This window comes from Carettochelys insculpta, chromosome 2, assembly GCF_033958435.1.
Source record: "Carettochelys insculpta isolate YL-2023 chromosome 2, ASM3395843v1, whole genome shotgun sequence".
NCBI classification, from domain to species: domain Eukaryota; kingdom Metazoa; phylum Chordata; order Testudines; family Carettochelyidae; genus Carettochelys; species Carettochelys insculpta.
Window position 1 is genome coordinate 89,047,209 of NC_134138.1, and position 19,962 is coordinate 89,067,170.

Genomic DNA, 19,962 nt, shown 5'->3' on the forward strand with positions numbered 1-19,962 from the left:
TGCCCATCCTGATTTTCAAAGGCATTTTGGCATTGCAAAACTCCCATTAATTGCAATGAGAGTTGAAGGTGTTTAACATTTTGGAAATATCAAGATATTTCCTTAGATGCCTAAAAGGGGGATTTAGGTGTCCAACTTGAGGAAACCAAGTTTGAACGTGTTCAGAAATCATACATCTTCTGTTTACTGCATGTGTGCTCTACAAAAAGGAATCTTTAATATGATCATGGAAATACTGTGCAAGACTGCATATATGAATTAAGATAAAGTATGCAAAAAACAAACTTTTTTCTTAACAAGAAACATGCTCAGTGTTCTTACCCAGCATGTAATTATTGTACAAACTAAGACAAAATACTACAGGTTGAACCTCTCTAGTCCATCATACTCTTATCCAGCAACACCTGTAATCCAGCATGATTTTAGTTAGCAGGACAACCATGTATCATGGGTGCGGCCAAGTTTCCCAGGGTCTCATAAAGTTTGTTTACAGCCACAAGTCCTGGATCTCAGTGTTCGGTGCTGTTATTTAGCTGTAATTTATTCCTAAAAGTCTTTTAAGAGCCCAGTGAGCCATGCAACTGTTGGTAATGCTGCTAGACGATACTGATCTCCCGTGGTCAGGCAAATTTTCTCATTCAGCACTTGTCAGATCCTGAGGGTGCCAGAGTAGAAAGGTTCAAACCGTACATAGATATCATATGTATTCTTTAGTAATTGTTGGAAAAATTATGGTACGGTGTGGATTACTGCAGGTGGACCAAATTTTTAAAGGGGCCTCCACTCTTTCATAGGCGAGTTTTTACACCCAAAATTTTATATGCTCATAACAGGGACACTAAAATACATTTGCATGCACACGACAGGTATTAAGGCACTTTTCTAATTTGCATGTGTAAATACATGTTGCTGGACTGTGCTACCTTATACATTTATACATAAAATGACAGATGCAAGTTTGGAGGTTGCTTTTGAAAATCTGACACAAACGATGAGCCTGCAAAAACAAGTTTGTTGTACAATATAGTCTCTCCACCAAAAGCTAAGTTTAGAAGAAACTATAATCATACATAGACAAATTCTGATGTCTTTACTCATACTGAGTAGCACCTTTTACATCCCAAGTAGTTTCACTTCAGTGGCACCAGTTGCAGAGAAATGCATTACTGAATGTGAGCAGGGCTATCAGACTCTAGCTGACAATGATCATGCTAAATCAATGTTAACTTGGAATTTACATTTGTCCAGTTCTCCATTTGGCTAAACTGCCTGTTATGGACCTAAATCTTTACCGGATGTGTGCATGGTTCCCACTGATGGCTGTGGGAGCTGTGCATATAGATGTAGGACAAACTTAATGGCAATGTTTAGTCTATCAGTTCCTTTCGCACATACAGATACTGATTCTCGGTTTTTCAAAGAGAGTCTGAGTGAAGCCGGGAGGCATGCATGTAGAGGCCTGTCTGTATGGCAAAACACATATTAAAATTATATTTTTAATCAAAGGATAGATTTTATCAGGAAGTCACTAATCTCCCACTGGGACTGGATGAACGGGATTGGAATAAAGCCGCATGTTTTGCTAACATGAAAGCCAGGATCACCTCTTACAGTTACTGTGTTCTCTTGTTTACCATCCCTACAAGAGTACCAAGGTGTAGTCCACACTAGACATCCAGCACTCTCTTGAGTTTAGGGTGAGAACACGACTAGTCATGGGTGTACATGGCCTTAGCGCTGTCCCTCCCTGATATTCATGCTGGTATCTGGAGTGGTGTGTGCACGGAAGCATTCTGCGTCTCTGCAAAGCAGCAGTGAGGGCTCCTACTGAACACACTCCCCAGTGTTCCTTTGTACAACATTACGAGTATCTGCCATGCAAAGAGACATTCCCTCTGGTTGCCTTCAACTCAACTGCTCCAGCTGCTCCTACCCCACTGCAAATGTCAAGCACGGAAGCACAATCTTGCCCTTAACCTATCAGAGTAGGAACAGAACCTATATTTATTGGTTGGTTCGACAGAAGCAATAGCACTGTATTTCATTCCCTTATCTGTCTCCTCTTTTTTTGATAGAGCTATTGTTTTCTGCCTGTTCTAAGAGCTCCTGTCCTCTCTCTACTCACATTTCATTGATTAATTCCCTTTGCTCTTCTCTCCGGAATTCCAATTCTACCATTTTCCTCCTATGGAAAGTTAAACAACTCCCTTACTCACTTCAAAACAATCACAACCTCCTGGACTATAATTCTACTCATCTCTTTCTCTGGGAACCCAATGTTTCTAGCAACCAGGGGCCAGATCCTCAGCCCCATTTCCACAGACCGGCCCTGAAAGGCTAGCTGGCTTTATGCCCCTGACTCCTGTCCTCTGGCTCTTCTAACTTACGTTAAGGACAAGTTTGAAAACCCCCCTATTCCTTCTTCCTTTGACATATCAAATAGAGCTTAGGTGTACCCAAAGATCTGGCTCTCTTTGCTGCATAATGATGCCAACAGTGTTCTAAACTTCCTTGTCACCCCACCTCAAACCTCTGAACAGAATGCTTTGCTTGTGCAGTACCTGCCACTTCTGGTATCATGTTGTCTCATGTTCTTAATAAAATGTATCTTCTTAAAATTCTTTGGTCTGGGTGAACCTGACAGAGTCCGACATCTGAAAAATAAAGCAGTTAAAAATATTGAGTCAGTTCCCTTCTAAACAGCTGAGAAGACTCAACACAAAGACAGGAAGGAAAGACAAGACAAATTATTCAAGTCAACCTGTTTTAGGAGTCAGCAGAAATAATGAAGACAATAAGTCTGGAAACAAGAAGGCTTAAAATGAAACACTCACACAAAAACTCTAAAACCCCAGCAACATATCATTTCTTGGACTCTGCTGAGTATGTTTGATAAAGTTTTTGGAGGAGTATTTAAAAATCTTTAGCTGAATTCTTGGAATTACTCAAGATGCAACAGACATTTTTATTTTTGTATGCTCAACCACTTAGAAAAGTTTCTGATAGAGTTAAAATTAAAAAAAAAAAAAAAAGAAAGAAAAAGAATGCAGCAATCTGTTGCCTGTTACCGGAGTGATTCTTGTTCCTTTTGTTAAAGAGGTCAGTTATTTTTGTGGTAAATTACAAAACACTTGAATAATAGATAAAATAGTTGCTTAGGAAGTAACATCTCAGAAGATTCCAGCTCTCAAAGCAATTTTTGTCTTAACATATTTTTTTCTTTAAAAGGGAAATTTTAAAGAAAAAGTTCGAGAAGAAAAAATTAAAAGAAACAATGAAAATGGACTGAAACTGCGGTACATTTTATAGTTTTTTTTTAATTGCCAATTTATTTTATGCAGACTCTCACTATCTGGCATGAATGCATTAAGGCCCAGACTGTAAACTGTGCAGCCAGGCTTTGCATTAGAACGTACTTCAGGAGTTGAGGAGAAAGGACATTTTCCTCTGCTGAGGAAGCAGCAGCAGCAGCAGCAGCAGACATTCTGTGCTTGCTGGCTAGAGTTGCCTCCAGGAATCTTGTACCATCACACAAGGGAGGGAACAACCATTGTACCCATGTGGTAGTAGCAGATTCACCAGCCCTAACTCCAGTTGACCCCAGGCTCAAACCCCAGCCTGGTAGAAGTCTGCTTCTCACCAGGTAGTGAGAGAGAGTAAAGCCCTGTTTGGGCCTGAGAAATCCTACCTCCCTTTGCAATGCAGTTGTCCTAGATCCACTCCAGGAAGACAGCTCCCGGCCAGCTCAGGCAGGAAGGTGGGGTCTTGCCCTAAGAGCTCTAGCCTGGCTTCTGCTAGAAAGCCTGTACATACAGTGTCTTTGGAAGCCAGCTATGGTGCATGCATGCCCAAACACGATAGCAGATTTTCCAGGATGTGTGGGCAATGCCTGTCATGTACAGGAGAGGCTAGGACTGAACTTCCAGCAACAAGTTTCATTTGATCATTAGAAATGGAGTTAGTAGCAAAGCCTCCTGGCTGCCGAACACCCAACATCTGGAGATGATCTCCTGTGAGGTGCACTGAATTTCTCATAGATCATTCTATTAGATGGCATGGGAGTTCGGGGTGTTAGATCCCCACCAGCAGAAGAGGTCATGGGACCTACCAACACACTACACATCCTTTTACAAACGATATTGCCTTTATACTTGCTCCCTAACGGCACAGTTCCAGAGACAGAGTTATCCCATGCCAGCACCTCTCCTAATCCCCCACTAAAAAGGGAAATCTCCACTGTGGCAGGGATCACAACCACAGATGATTTTTTTGCGTTAGCAAGTAAATAAACAAAACACCACTTCACCATATGCTCTGTATTTCTTTTGCCAATTACATTTCTTGTCTAAATCATTTATTAGACCACTTCATAAAGTACTAAAAAGTTTCCTCTATAGGGGGAAAAGCCAGTGTGCTGAATAATGAAAGAGCACAATGGAGCATTCTCCCCTAAGGACAAGCAGTAACAGAAGTATCAACCTCAAAATAAGAACCCCTGCACACATGCACAAATAAAATGGGTAATCATTAAAAAAGAGAGCATGACAAAAAGCTTAAGATAAATTTTGTAAAAATAAAGTGCCTGTTAAACAATTATGATTTTATTATTGGTAAGGATCTATCCCAGTACTGAGAATTACACCTCTAAGTACTCTTCCATTCTCCATCCAGCCAATTTATACAGTCACTTTTTACTGTCTAAGCCAGTCAATTTTTGAGTCAAATTCTATCTATCAGCTTGTACAGGTAAAAAGTCTCTGGTTCAGGACTCTCTGGTCTGGCAACATCTGTGGGCTGGAAGTTGCTGGATCAGAGAGCCCTGGCAGCTGGGAGTGGGGGCCAGATGGGAGTCCAGTGGCAGAGTGGTCAGCAGCCAGAGCTGGCAGCAGGCTTGAAGGCTGGGAGCACAGCTCTGGCCAGAGGCCAGAAGCTTGGCTGGGGCCAGTGGCTCAGACCGGAAGCACAGCCAGAGCTGGGAATGCGGCTGGGAGGGAGGCCAGTAGCATAAGGGCCAGTTTCAACCCCCTGTGGTCTACCAAACTCCTTTGTTCAGGACCTTAGGACCGGTCCCGAGGGTGCCAGACCAGGAAAGCCCAACCTATACTACAAAAGGGGATAAACAGTATGGATCAGATTCTAACACTCTTAATGCTGGGCAAGGTACTGCTCAGTGGCTGTGTCTACACTACAAAAATAACTCAGAAATTGCTTACTTCAAAGGAAGCAACTTGGAAGCTGAGGGTCTACACACACACTACTTCAAAGTTAAACTTCAAAGTAGGGCATTACTCCATTCCTAGGAATAGGGTAAGGACTTCGCAGTTGGGCACCCTACTTTGAAGTTAACTTCAAAGTAAGGGAAAAAGTGTGTAGACTCTTTGCTAGCTACTTCGAAGTAGTGCCTAACTTCAAAGTTAATTTCAAAGTTAGTTCTGAGTTTAGACGCATCCAATATGAGTAAGGGCAACATAATCTGTCCCTATTACACATAACAGGCCAATGGACGTAGACTGTGTATAAAATCACCTTCGTAGTGGAGCATTTTCCTCAATGTCCTCCAAAGTCTCCAGAGAAGATCGCTGGGAGATCAACCGACGCCTGAGGAAAAAAGAAATTACCATGACACATCAAAAAAAAAAATAGTGAGACCTCTTGTTTCTTAAGGGCAACATGCTCCACAGTTGACCTGAACTGAGGCATGTTTTTATATTAGACAGGTTTCATTCTGTTCAGTCCTACTTATCCTGGTGAGCCACACTGATCCCTATCATAAATAAACCATTTCTTAAACACTTCTCTAACAAAACAAAAACTGAATCATTATGTTGCCAGCCTCTGATTTCATGCCACAGTAGTACTCTCCTCAGTCTATACCCAAACTTGCTTTTTGCGTCCCAGTTTCCATTTTTCAATCAGTTTAAATACCTTCATAAGGACAGCATCTTATTTCTTTTTTGGCAGCCAGTGTAGACCTACGTCCCTATCACTATGAACCAAAACCAGACTCCCTATTATTCACACCATTATGAAGCATGCATTTCATTTTACTTCTCTTCACACTTCCCCCAAATGCTCTTTTCCTTCACTTTTCACACATGTATGAGCATAGAATCATAGGGCTGGAAGGGACCTCAGGAGGTCATCTAGTCCAGCCCCCTGCTTCAAGCAGGATCAAACCCCATTAAGTCGTTAAGCAATCACTGTCCCTTGGTGTCTCATTCCTTTTGGGTGGTGGATCTAAACACACAGCTCAAAGGTTGTAAAACTGGCAGTTGTGGGTGCTACACAGAAGTTGAAAAACAAGCTCTGATTAATCTATCCTCTTCTGATATTAACTTCATGACGTTCTATAGCAAGGGTTCCTCCTCTTGAGCCAGACACGCCTTTGATGAAATGTTGTTGTCAAAATCACATATGATGCTTCCTTTACTCTCAAGTGTATTGAACTGTGTTTTTATTAAGAGAAGGTTGAAATAAACAAAAAATGACAAGCTAATGCTTAATAAGCTAAGATTTACTGTACAGCACAGGGGCAAAGTGTTGTGTTTGCACAAGGAAAATAAGAGCAGTGCAGGGAGTGAAGGGGAAGCACATTAATGTATTAATGAGAGTGCGGCTGCACAGCCATCAAGTTCCTATGGCCAAGGAGCGCAGTGCTCTTCCCACTCCAGATGGATTGAGATGCTGTGAAGAGGATGCAGGAGTAGCGCAGTGACTGGACAGAAATCGGAGGGGGAAGGGTGGTTGGAAAGGCTGAAATGAATCACCCACTCATAGCTCTGACTCCTTCCCCTCCTCTCTACATTGCTCTAAGCTCTCCCTTTCCCATGGCCCACGGAAGGAGGGGAACTCTGGGTCCTTCCCTTAGTGAAGTTGCCACAGGGAGGAACTGCTGAAGGATGACGTCAGTTGTGGAGGAGAGTCCAGGGGGCACTGCTTCTCTTCTCTCCTAAGTCACTAGAAAGAAAGATGCCTAACTCCCTCCCACTGTGCCCTCCACCATGATGGTTCTGCTCAGTCAGCACTTTTGAGCTCCCAGAGAGTAAAAGCTGCTTTGATGATAATCTGTTATTTATCAAGGTAGCACAATAAAACCAATTTTTTGGAAACCCAGTTCTTCATGAAAACTCTAGTCATCGTCTAGGACATGCTGATTCCTCCTCGGCAGTTGTGCCGGTGCATAGATCAAAGGGGTAAAGTTTGACAAAATGGCAGAAAACATCCCCCCCAACATCTTGTACCAGCTGACCACCACAACCACTGCCTCCTCCAACACCCTCAACATCCCCCACTCCTGCTCTGACCTTGCCTCTAATATTCCCTAGTTTTGAAACATCTCCCACCACCCAAATCTGAGACTGTATTCATCCAAATGACCCTGGATCCAGTGAATTGCTTTTGTTTGTACTCCCTCCCATTGTCTAGGAAATGGCTGAAGATTATGAAGTAGTGATTACATTATGCTGCTTACTAGGAGTCTTCCCCTCTTTCCTCTGTGTGTTTAATGCTGACATGCATGACAATACCTGTGAATTAAAAGTGGGATTTACATGTGGCTCTTGGAGCACTTTAAAACTCTGAAACCCAGCAGAATGCAGGCAGAGAGTAGGGAAACACGCACAATACACATCTGTGAAAGCTGCCAGCTAAGCTGGAATTCAGTGCGAGGATGCAATTCAGCTTCGAAGGGCAGAGCACATCACATTGAGCCAGCCAATCACTGTGATAACACAACCAAACAATCACCAGATTTGCGACAGAGCTAAGTCTTGCTGCACAAACTCATTTCGCTGTCTTAGGTTCATTGGTTATGGATTGACCCACAGTGAACTAGTCAATTATACCCTCAATGGTTTTTTAAATGTTGCTTCTGTACAGGGGCAGTGGGTACTGCACACCAGCTTAAACACATGTCAAGTGGGTGAGGATCAGATTAATAGCGTGACCCTCACATATGAGCAGTAAAAACAAATTCTAAGAACCAGGTGACTTTATAAACATGTGAATTTTAGGACTTATATCATGGTAATGTCTAGCTTAAATGATCCTAACTATGGATGCTAATCTTAGCCTGCCTCCCACCGCCCCCAAGGTGCAGCAAGTTTCAAGACAAGGTGAATATGTGATGCCATGTGAATTTCAGAGTACTTAATACATTTGTCTTTCAAACCCATCCGTCTCAAACTTATTTGACTGCATCCTCCTTCTTTGTGTTCATAGTTTATTGTTGCCCCCTTTCTCCGGAGGCTTGCCAGTAACTTCCATTTTCTGGCTGCCCAGCTCTGAAGGCAGTACCGCCACCAGCAGTGGAGAAGTCAGAGTATCATGGTATGCTGCTGCCTTTGGAACAGGGCACTCAGTCAGCAGTGACCGCTCTCCAGCTGCCCAGCTCTGAATGTGAGCAATAAGCTTTCTTTTGTCCTAAAGCATCTCACACCCCCAGTTTGAGTACATATCTTACAAACTGTAGTTCCTTTAGGCTTTGTATTGAGTTGGAGTTACAGGTGTGATATTAGCTCATGTTACTGAGTTTGATCTAACTATCAAAGGTAGTAAAGACAAAGGAAGTTACACTCTAGCAAGTGCTAACTGCTTGAGCTAAAGCCTCAGTTATACATTAAATTTAGGCCCCACCTGCACTATGAGGAGCACAGCTGGCATAACTACAGCACAGTGCTTATGCTGGGATAACCCCTTAACGTAGTTGCTGCCTATAGACGTGAAAGAAGGTTGTCTATCACTGTAGGACGGGGTAAGCAAGATACAGGCTGTGGGCCATATCCAGCCTGCCAAGCCACAACATCTGGGATGGGCTGCAGACCACCCCACTGGAATCCTCAGGCACAAAACAGGAAGCAGCTTAAAGCAGCGTGGGGGCTTCCTACTCCATATCGCTCTCGACTCGGGACCCCAAGGGGAGGGGAAGGCTTTGCACACTGCCCCCTTTCCCCTCCCCCCAGAAAAAAAACTCTCAGCTCCCATTGGCTGGCTTCTAGCCAACAGAAGCTCAGAGGTTTTGCTGGGGGGAGGGTAAACAGAAGCAGCACTGAAATCCTCGTCTTCCTCTCAGCGTCTGAAACAGAGAGCCACATAGCGCAGACTTGACCGATCTGAGGCTGCAGCAGGCAAGGCACCTGCCTCAGAGGGATGCTGGCTGGGAGCCACCTCAGTAAGTGCCTCCTGGACAGAGCTCGCACCTGGCATCCCAGCCCCACCTCCCAACTCCCTGCCCCAGGTCACCACTGAAACCCTCTGCAGCAGGTCACAACTCCTTCCCAGACCCTGCAGGTGAGAATACTCTCCCGCACCCATCCCTGCTCCCAGACCCTGCCTCAGGTCACAACCCCCTCCTTCACCCAAACTCCCTCTCGGACCCCGCACACACACTCCCCTGCATCCTACCCGAGCATCCTTCTGCACCCAACCTCAATCCCAGACCCTGCTCCCAGTCCATAGAAAAGGGCGGCCCTTGACCACTTACCAAAATCTTAGGAGTGCCCCCCCCCCCCGGCATCAAAAATTATTGTCAACACCCCATTGTAGGTACACAACCTCCCCAAGCAACAACAGCTAGGCTGATAGAAGCATTCTCCGGTTGACCTACCTGGTGTCAACACTAAGGTTTAGGATTTTTCTGTGACCCTGAGCCCCATAGCTACATCACCCAAAATTTTAAGTGTAGATTGGGCCTTAACCTCAACCAATTTATTATGTGCTAAAGTACAACCTAGTCTCGCCCAGCATTTTTAGAAGGCGTCAGATCGTGTCAGTTAATGATTTAAGGTACCTTTAAACGCTACTCAAGAAAAAGCCATAGATGTCCATTTTCCCCCACTAATCCTTTTTCACCTTGTGTTCTTGAGAACACAGTAAACCCTCGCTTTGATGAACTAATGCGGGGGACAGGTGTCCATTAAACCTGAAAGTCAGATAAATATGAAGGCTTCCTGCCCCCACTCCGCCAGGCTCCCCCACTCCCTCCCCTCCTGTCCCTGTCCCCCCCCCCCCCCCCCAATAAAAGGAGCCACTGCCAGAGGCCACCACCAGAGCCCACTGCCATGGCTGGAGCTGCTGGACTCAGCACGGGGCTGGAGGATCCCTGCCGCAAGGCCAGAGAAACACTGTTGCACAGCCCGGGCTGCCCAGTGCAGAGCCACCACTGGAGCTGCCACTCCCTCCTCCCACCAGAGGTGGGGTGCGTATACGAGTGGTCTGCCTATGTATGCACCCCACCTCTGGTGGGAGGAGGGCGTGGCGGCTCCAGTCACAGGCCAGGCTACGGCGAAGGATTTGGCAGCTGGAAGTGGTAGCTCCAGTAAGTCGCCTTTCTTTTTGGGGAGGGTTGGGGGCGGGATTTAGGATTTTACGGGCGCTGATTAATCAGACTTCAGGAACAACAGGGGGCTGGCAGACCTCCATTGTTCTTGAAATCTGCTACATTGGGGTCCATAAAGTTGAGGGTTTACTGTAAGAAGTTTCCAGTTGCATTCTATCCAGTGTGGAGGACTAGTCCTAGTGCTTTACCCAACTTGTGCAAATGAGTACCCCCTGCTCATACTCGTCTCGGAACGCAGCTCCTTAGTCTTTGCAGCACAGGACCACTCATGTCATTGGCAGAGTTGTCTGAGAGACTAAAGAAGTGAGCCAAGGAGCTATACAATAACATTCTTTACATTCATAGTGAACTATTATATATAACAAAGGCCTAAAGAAATTCCAAAGATTATGGGTTTACTAGCAGAATACTCCAGACTATAAGTTTTCTTTAAGAAATGTAGTCAGTCTGGATGTGAAGATAGCATTGAAAAAATGTACCACTTTGAGCCTTCAGCCAGACAGGCTGAAACAATAGTAGGGAGAGTGAATTTCCTCCAATTCATCATGGGTTGTGGGTACTTTTGAGGCCTAATTATGATCACTTAAATGCTAACCATCTAATAAATGTATCTGCTATGAATGAACCCATGAATATTAAAACAGAACTTTTTTTTTTAAGGAGTTAAGCTTTTGACATGGCAAACTATAGAAATTATGTTGCAAGTGAAACAAATGAAGACAAATTCAGTTTTTTAATATTAGAACTTTCTTCTTCTGAGTTCTCACACCTGCAGTTTATTTGTACAAACCAAGAAGGTGTATTTTAAATGCTTGTTGACTAAGGTTGGGGGGGCGTTGGTCTATATACAAATATTTATTAAAAAAAAAAAAACTATTCTCTTGCACCAAAGTGACCATGTGAATGACTGTATGTGGATACTCATTTTGGAATAAAAATCTTCTATTTCTAGAAAAATGTTAATAGGTCACTTAATTTGAATTAAGAGTGGTCAAATGCATCCTACCTAAACTGACAAAAGTGTATGAATTAAACGGATTTAGCTATTTTGGATCAAGTTAGCATGTAGAATAGCCTTGAGCTGATTGTTTAAAATTACTATAGGGTCACCTCAGCAGGCTAACTCACACTAAAATATGAGTTGCCCTGGCTATACATTTTAAAATAGATTAAACCATCAAATGCTTTCTTGACTAGGAAAACTGGTTGAGTTTAGCTCTGGTTTAGGTAACATTTGCTATCTATGCCTGACCTAAACTCAACTATGTTCTCTAACATGGATGCACCATAATTTTTCACTTGATTTAGCTGGCAAAATTTTTCCCATAGTAATAGGCTCCATGTACATGGCAGTGTAAGTAAATATTGCTATTTGTGTCTGAGTGGGCCATACTAACTTACCCAGAATTAAGGGTTTCATGTACATTTTTGAGGAAGGATAATGTTATAGTCCTGAAATCCACATCCTGATATAATATTGCTGTCCAGAATCCTATTTAAGAAGAAAGGGCCGAAATCTAGCCTACTGATTTTTCCCAGAGAACAGCAATTTCCCTTAAACATTTCTCTGCAGCACTCTTCTCTGCTACCTGTTCTTCCTCAGTTCATCACATCAGTCAACAAATGACAAATGTGGATTAAAAATGGGCTAAAGAATAGGTCTTAAAATGGAATGGTAAATAGGAACTCATCATCATCAAGCACATGTGTTTAGTAAGGAGTCCTAAAAGGAACAGTTTTGGCCCTGAGCTATTCAACATTTTTATCAATGGTCTGGAATAAAACAAAAAGTTTTGACTAATAAAATTTTGCTGATGACACAAAAATTGAAGGACAAAACAACAAAAGGCAAGTCACTGATTCAGAACAATGCATTTTGATACAGCTAAACAGGAACATATACACATATGAACAAAGAATACAGAATAAGTTGACAGGATGTGGGTCCCTCTCCTCACAAGTAGTAAGTCTGAAAAGCATTTTGGGCTCGTGGCGGATAAACAACAACTCAATGTGATGCTGTGATCAAACAATCTAATGCAATCCTGGGATGCATAACCAAGGGAATCTCAAGTAGAAACAGGGAAGTTATTTCTGTAACTGGCACAGGTAAGACTGATGCGGGAACACTGTGTCACATTCTAGTGGCCACAGTTCATGAAGTATATTGATAAATGAGAAAAGATTCAGAGAAAAGCCCTGACAACGATTAAAGAGTTGGAAAACCTGCTTTACTGTTGTGAACTGAGCTTGTTGAATCTATTTCATTTCACAAAGAGAAGGTTAAGGGATGACTTGACTAAATCCTATAGTATTTATATGGGGACATATATTTAAAAATGGGCCCTTCACTGTAGCAAAGTATAACATGACGCAGTGACTGGAAATCGAAGCTAGATGAGTTCAGACTAAAAATAAAATACACATTTTTGTCAGAGAGGGTGATTACTTATTGGAACAAATTACAAAGTGCTATGGAGCATTCTCAGACACTGACAATTTTAAAATCAAGATTGGATTTTTTAAAATGATATGTTCTAGGAATTATTTTGGGGACGTTTTGTAGTATCTGCTATATAGGAGATCAGATTAAATGATTACAATTTTTCCTTCCAGCACTAGAACTCATAAGTGTACTAAATCGGGACAAGGCAGTAAAAAGTTGTTTTGCTGGTTAGTGTTCAAAATAGTCATTTTTAAAGGGAGTTCATAGCTCCTTTGTACTCTGGATTAACCAGTGACGATTTGCTTATTTCCACATAAACATATTAAAAGCAAAATTGTCTTGTTTTTTGCCCCACCCAAAATATAATTAACTCTTTAAAAAAACAGTTATTAAGTACATTGTTCAATAACAAAAACAAAGTACAAACACGTAAATAAAAGGAGCAAATCAATTTTTTAAAAAAGAGCCCTATTTTGCTCACAACCCCCAAAAAAGTCAGTTTTTTGCTCCACTTCACAATACCAAATGTGAACACTTAGCAAGAATGGATTTATTGAACAATTTACCACTCTCAGAAAAATAGCTGCTGCAATATACACAGAACAATTACATCACTTGACCTACAAGTAAACCCTAAGAAGCAGCACATGCCACTGAGCCGTCAAGTTCAGTGCTGAACTACTATGAGAATGGCAATGTTGCTCTTAAAAATTTTCTACTCTCTTGGTTTCTAGCCCAGCTATAAAACAAAATTAGTTATGTGTGGGGATATAATGCTAAGTGTAGATTTGACCACTCTCACATCTTATGGATGTGATCTCACAGCTGCAGAAGACAGCGGTTGCAGCTCTCACTGACTTCAATGGAGCATGATCAGACAAGTGATTTTTTAAAGTGGGTATTAGAAGAGCTTTCAAAAGGTACAGGTACAACTTCTCCAGAACCCATGTTTAAATTATCTTAAATCAAATCAACAGCTATATATGCACTGGGGAAAAAGGGTTGATTTCTTATGAACACATACATATATAATTTACTTATTCATAAAATTATCCTTGCCTGGGGTGTTCACTGCTACTGAAGTCCCAACGTGAGTGCAACAATCAGAGATAAGCGGCAGATAGGACAATAAGCAAGTATTCAAATGATTAACCATGATGAAAAATGGTCAAGGATGAAGAAATCATGGTCAATTTGAGACTGTCATAGTTCAAGTATTCAAGTGTTCAATAAGTTCAACTCATTTCTGCAATGACCAGCATTAATATGAGAGAACAAGTGCCCGAGAAGGAGCAGGGGTAGACGGGCAGGGCTCTTTAACTACTGTTCATACCAGAGTTTAAAATATTGTATCTTGGGACTATTAAAGGGATCAAAGAACCCAATTTCTTGGGAGACAAGGAAGGTGTAATTCACCGGGACCATCTGCAGGGAGTGCTCTAAGTGACTGCGGAGTTGTTCTCAGTTAAAGAAAGCTGAGTTGGACCTTACAGTATTAGCTCCTATGCTTCTGAAGAACAGTAGAAGAGCCATTAAACAACACTATCAACATATAAGGATGTTTCACAGAATCCAGGTGTCTGTATCAGTATGTAATAAAACATATTTTTTGGCTTTTGCTCATCTAACATTACTGAAAGAGAAATATAAGAAAAAAAAAACCCTGGATATGCTTCTGAAAAGAAGGAGAATTGTCCAGAGGCACCCAGTGATAGGAAGAAACAGGACAGGCTGATGCAAGAGCTATGATCAATTATAGGTAATGAAACTACAAAGAGCTGCCTTCTTTCTAGAACCTGGAAAGACATCCAACACATGATTCAGATCTTAAACTGCATAGTACAGGGGTGTCCCACCTCTTTTCACTGGGGAGCCACATGACAATTTTTTACATGTTCCAGGAGCCAAACACAAAATAGCCCCAAACCTGCCACCCCATCCCCAGGCATAACCCCTTGGAGCCCCAGACTGCCGCCCCTCCCTGCTCCCCAGGCTTAACTCCTACCCCGTAGTCCCGAACTGCCACGCCCCACTCCCAGGCTTAATCTCCCCACTGCAGCCCCAAGCTGCCCCCAAGGCTTAATATCTTCCATAGCCAGGCACCCTATACCCCACCCCCAGTGACTCATCGGAGCCCTGCCAAGCTGTGCCCGCTTTTTAAAAATGGCACTGCTGCCAGCTCTGCAGGTCAGATTAAAAGGCTCCATGGACCATGTGTTGGACACCCCTGGTTTAGTACTTTTGGAATGCAGCTGCACTTGAGCACTAAGAAAAAACCAAACTATTCAGCTAATATAGAAAAACCCATTGTTTTGTTAATTACAGTAAACTATTTCACATCCGGCCCAGGAGGTTCCCGGATATTCAAATATTCTGGTTAACAGAGAGGTATACCTAATAATACATAACATTAAAGAAAAATAAGATTAGATATTAACAAAAATGTATGCAGAGTACTTTACTTACCAACAACAGTAGTATTGTACACTGTAAACTTACCCTGTATTTGCTGTATTTATGTGTACTTACTTTCATTATACTATACTTATGGAAAATGTAACGAAAATTTACTTATATTTAAAATACCCATTATCTGATAATATAATGCTGGATATGAAAGAGTTTACTGCAAGAAACAGTCATTGAAACCACGGAATACAAAAAAGGAGGCTCTGAAAGATAGCTCAGTTTAATGGCCACCTCTGCGCAGGATGAATTTATGGTTTGAAACACAACTTTTAGCACAGTGCATTAAGGAGATCTCATTGATATTTTGATTTCAGTGAAAGCAGTTATTCTATTGTGTTGGTGACTGCCCAATACTGACTCAACAACCTGTTCCCGTTGAGGCACGCATTGCAAAACCAGATTGGTCTACTCAACTGGCTGCAGACTCAAGTCTGGAGATTTCAGCAGTACCATTTCCTGTTTGGTCTCCATCATCTCCTCTGGGGCAAGTTTTTGAGACTTGCCAGTATAACAAAAGAAAGTGGGAAACAGGTGAGAAAGAACTAATTTCAACCCCCAATATAAGAATGCTTCTCCCATTTGGGACCTTCCCAAACATTCTCCCTGCATGAGTCTGCCATCTCCCCTACTTCGCAGCACAAACCACTCCCCTCCACCCCAGCTTGTCCTCATCTTCTCCCAGTGCTGAATGGTCAGACAAGCTTTGAAGTGGCTCAGAAAATTCTACTACGGTAACCCATAATGCACTGGACCCATTCACGTACAGTATGTGAATATACTAAAACACATAAATGTTTGACGCAAAAGATGCTGATAAACAGAGGGAAGACCTAGCAGAATTTTACATCTGTTTCGAGATATTGTCTAATATAGATATAAAACACACACCAAAGCTACATCTACACTACAGTTATCTGTTGACAGAAGTTACTATTGGAAGATATCTTCCAACAAAATTTCTGTTGACAGATTGCGGCCACACACAAAAAGCGGACTACTCTGTCAATTAAACACTAGATGAACATACGTGAAAGGTCAAAACACTACAATTTATATTTTACACATAACTCTTTATACACAAAGGCACTTTCTCTACAAAATTGCACCACAATTCCCCACAATTAACCAGAACCATCTGTGTCTGACAGATGGTACAGAAGTAGAGTTGTCAGCCCTCCAGGATCGTCCTGGACTTTCCTGGAATTGGCACTCATCTCCCAGTGACTACTGGAAGCAGCCCTGGAAATTTTAATGGGCTATTTTAAGAAAACGACATGTTGGGAAGAAAAATCTTCCAGAATGGCTTCAGTCAGAGTTGGCAACTCTAAGTAGAGGCTGCGTCTGCATGACAGACACTGTATTGGTATAGCGCTGTGGCATAGATGCAGCCTACAAAGACGGAAGGGGGCTTTCTGTTGGTATAGGCACATCACCGCCCTGAATGAAGTTCATTATGCGACAGGAACACTCTTTTGTCAACATAGCTGTGTCTACAGTGGTTCCATTGGCATAGCTATTATCAGTGAGGGCTGTGATTTTTTTTTCCCCCAAACCAAAATAGCCATGTCAGGCTCAATTTAGTGTAACTCAACCCTGATTCACCATGAACTTGCACCTGCGTAAATCAGGAGTAACTCCAGTGAAGTCAGTGGAAGCAGACTCTGTTTATTACACACGCAGAGTACATACATCATTCTGGTAAACTGAACGGATATATGGTAGAATTGTGGGAGATGCTCAAAACGGTTCTGGCCACATCCATCCATTCATTCAGCTCAGATATTTTGAAAGACCTGTGGTCCTTGGTCCAAGTGGGATTTTTAAAAAAGACATGTCTTTGAAAGGGTGCAGGGGGAGAGAGCTGGAGGAAGTTTCTCACTGGCTAAGAAGATTCTGAAGCTCTGGTGGAAAGCAAACCCAAAATATTGTTGGATTTGTGCCATAGTTTATTGTTACCTTCCCTAAGCCCTGCATGAAGCCTATTGTTTTCTCTCCGCAGGTAATACCTCTATTACCCATCTGAGATATGTCTGAATATGAAGACGCCTAATTCAAATATGCTTCATGCAAAATTTGGCATGTAACCTGCCATTAGAGATCTTGTAATCCCCTGAATGTCTATATTCTACTTGCATGCATGTTTCATTTCTGTATTTGAAGTGGGTAGTGATCAATGGCTCGATGTCGGGATGGCGGTCTGTTTCTAGTGGAGTGCCCCAAGGTTCGGTTCTGGGTCCTGTTCTGTTCAACATATTTATCAATGACCTGGATGAAGGGTTGGATTGCACCCTCAGCAAGTTTGTGGATGACATTAAGCTGGGGGAGAGGTAGATATGCTGGAAGGTAGGGATAGGGTCCAGAGTGACTTAGACAAATTGGAAAACTGGGCTGCAAGAAATCTGATGAGGTTCAATAAGGACAGGTGCAGAGTCCTGAACTTGGGCCGGAAGAATCCCAAGCATTGTTACAGGCTGGGGTCTGACTGGCTCGGTAGTAATTCTGCAGAAAGGACCTCGGAGTTGTAGTGGACGAGAAGCTGGACATGAATCAAGAGTGTGCCATTGTAGACAAGAAGGCTAATGGCATATTAGGTTGCATCAAGAAGAGCGTTGCCAAGAGATCCAGAGAAGTGATTATTCCTCTATATTAGGCTTTGGTGAGGCTGCATCTGGAGTACTGTGTCCAGTTCTGGGTCCCCAATTATAGGAAGGATGTGGCTACACCGGAGGCGGTCCAGTGGTGGGTGACAAATAATTAGGGGGCTGGTGCATATGACCTAGGAAGAAAGGTTGAGCGAACTGGGACTGTTTAGTCTACAGAAGAGAAGACTGAGGGGGGACTTGATAACAGCCTTCAACTTACTGAAAGGAGGTTGCAAAGAGACTAGAGAGAGGCTGTTCACAGTGGTCACGGATGGCAGAACACAGAATAATGGTCTCAAGTTGCGGTTGGGAAGGTCCAGGTTGAACATTAGGAAAAACTTTTTCACTAGGAGGGTCGTGAAGCATTGGAATGGTCTACCAAGCAATGGTAGTAGTGGCATCTCCATCCCTGGAGGTGTTTAAGTCTCGCCTCGACAAAGCCCTGGCTGGGCTGATGTGATGGGTTTGGTCCTGCCTAGGGCAGAGGGCTGGACTTGATGGCTTTTTTAGGTCTCTTCCGGATCTATTGTTCCACGATTTTATAAGTATAAACCATTTTATATACCTAGATGTGCTAATGAAGGCCACTGGTAGTAGAATTTAATGGACCAGTACTCAAGACGAATGATCTATGAATAGTCTTGTTTGTCCTATAAGCCTGGACTACGGCTGGAACCATTCTGGATGCAGTACTGTTTTCAAATGCTCTACGTTTTTTCTACCATTTTTTACAGCCAGGAGGCCCTTGGTGAATGCTTCTTTTTTATAGTTTGCAGGAGTTTGCTTTAGTATGATATATGGCTTTTCCCTTCCGACTCTGAGCCTGAGTGCTCTGACTCCCACGCCTTCCCCACCTCCTATTTGCCAGCAGGGTGAGAGATCACAATAGGGAGTGAATAGTACCTTGCACAGCATCTCAGACCATCTCAATACAATTATCTTTTTTTTTTTTTTTTTTTTTTTTTTGACAGGACTCTACCTTTTGTTCTGCTCTAGACTCATCAGCACTCTTTTGGAAGTCAGGTAACCTCAGTGTGTTTAAGTTCCCCCATTTGAAAGGGGATATATATATTGATTTTGCTTAATAAAGTACAAATTATTTTGTTAGTCTTTAAAGTGCTACTTGACTGCTTTTTTGTTTTGATAGTATATAGACTAGCACGTCTTTCTCTCTGTTACTACATCAAATGGTATTCACTTTAAGAGGATATGTTTCAATGTTCTACCCACGTTTTATTCGAAGTTACTTTTAGAGCAGTAGTAAGTTTGATGCAATAACTGAGGAATGAAGCTTTTAAAGGGCTGATAGACTAATATATTGATGAAATGATGTATGTCACAACTGCTAGAAGTGTGTTCCGCTGAGAATATTGTTTGTAACTGGAGTACTGAAAGGGTGAGATTAATCACTCTTGCAGAATGCTAATTAATTAGGAGGTCACTACAGCTAACTTAAGACCAACAGAGGTTTAAATTAGGTTAGTTACCTCCAACATTGCTGCTCAACTTTGAGTCTGGTATGGTACTGAACACTCTCAGCTACTACATATATTTGTATTAGTTTTGATTTTTTTAATACTAGAAAATGTTTATTGTCCTGAGCGACCGTTTGGTTGAAGACAACAGCATTAGATTTTTTTTAATACTTGCACTTTGTATATATTATTACGTGTTGGTTTTCAGTTGACGGTTCTATTTTATATTGAGAAACCAGTGGTGAAACTGAAATGCTTAGATACAATCTGAAACAAAACAGATAACTACCATTCCTCTCTTCAATTTCAAACAGTTTTCAGCCACCCTATTCCCACCTCATCAAATAAGTTCCATGCTTTATGCACTGCATTAAGTGTTTTGAAGTAAAAGACTAAACAGGATCGGAAATTAAATATAATGCATTGTTTTTTTCCCCCCTAATGTATGCTCATCAGAGCACCCTTCAAATATGTAACTACTATAATTCAGGGTTAGGCATTTCACATCATCTTCAGCATTTCAATATTCCAGGCTGACTGCTTAATGCAAATAAAACCCGACAATTATCAGATGTAACTTATCCAGTTAACGGT

General features: G+C 42.2%; 1 protein-coding gene across 6 annotated transcripts in view; it reads right to left on the bottom strand.

The window, feature by feature from the left end:
- Window positions 1–19,962, bottom strand: part of CABLES1 (Cdk5 and Abl enzyme substrate 1) — a 125,429-nt gene that overhangs the window by 51,803 nt on the left and 53,664 nt on the right. For all 6 annotated transcript variants that reach the window (XR_012644439.1, XM_074987300.1, XM_074987301.1 and 3 more), the window contains 2 exons: window positions 5,527–5,598; window positions 2,562–2,654 (listed from right to left, as the gene is read on the bottom strand). Coding sequence is in view for 5 of the 6 variants with exons in the window: in XM_074987300.1 (XP_074843401.1) it covers window positions 2,562–2,654; window positions 5,527–5,598 (165 nt within the window). In the remaining variant the exon portion in view is untranslated. The remainder of the gene's footprint in view (window positions 1–2,561; window positions 2,655–5,526; window positions 5,599–19,962) is intronic.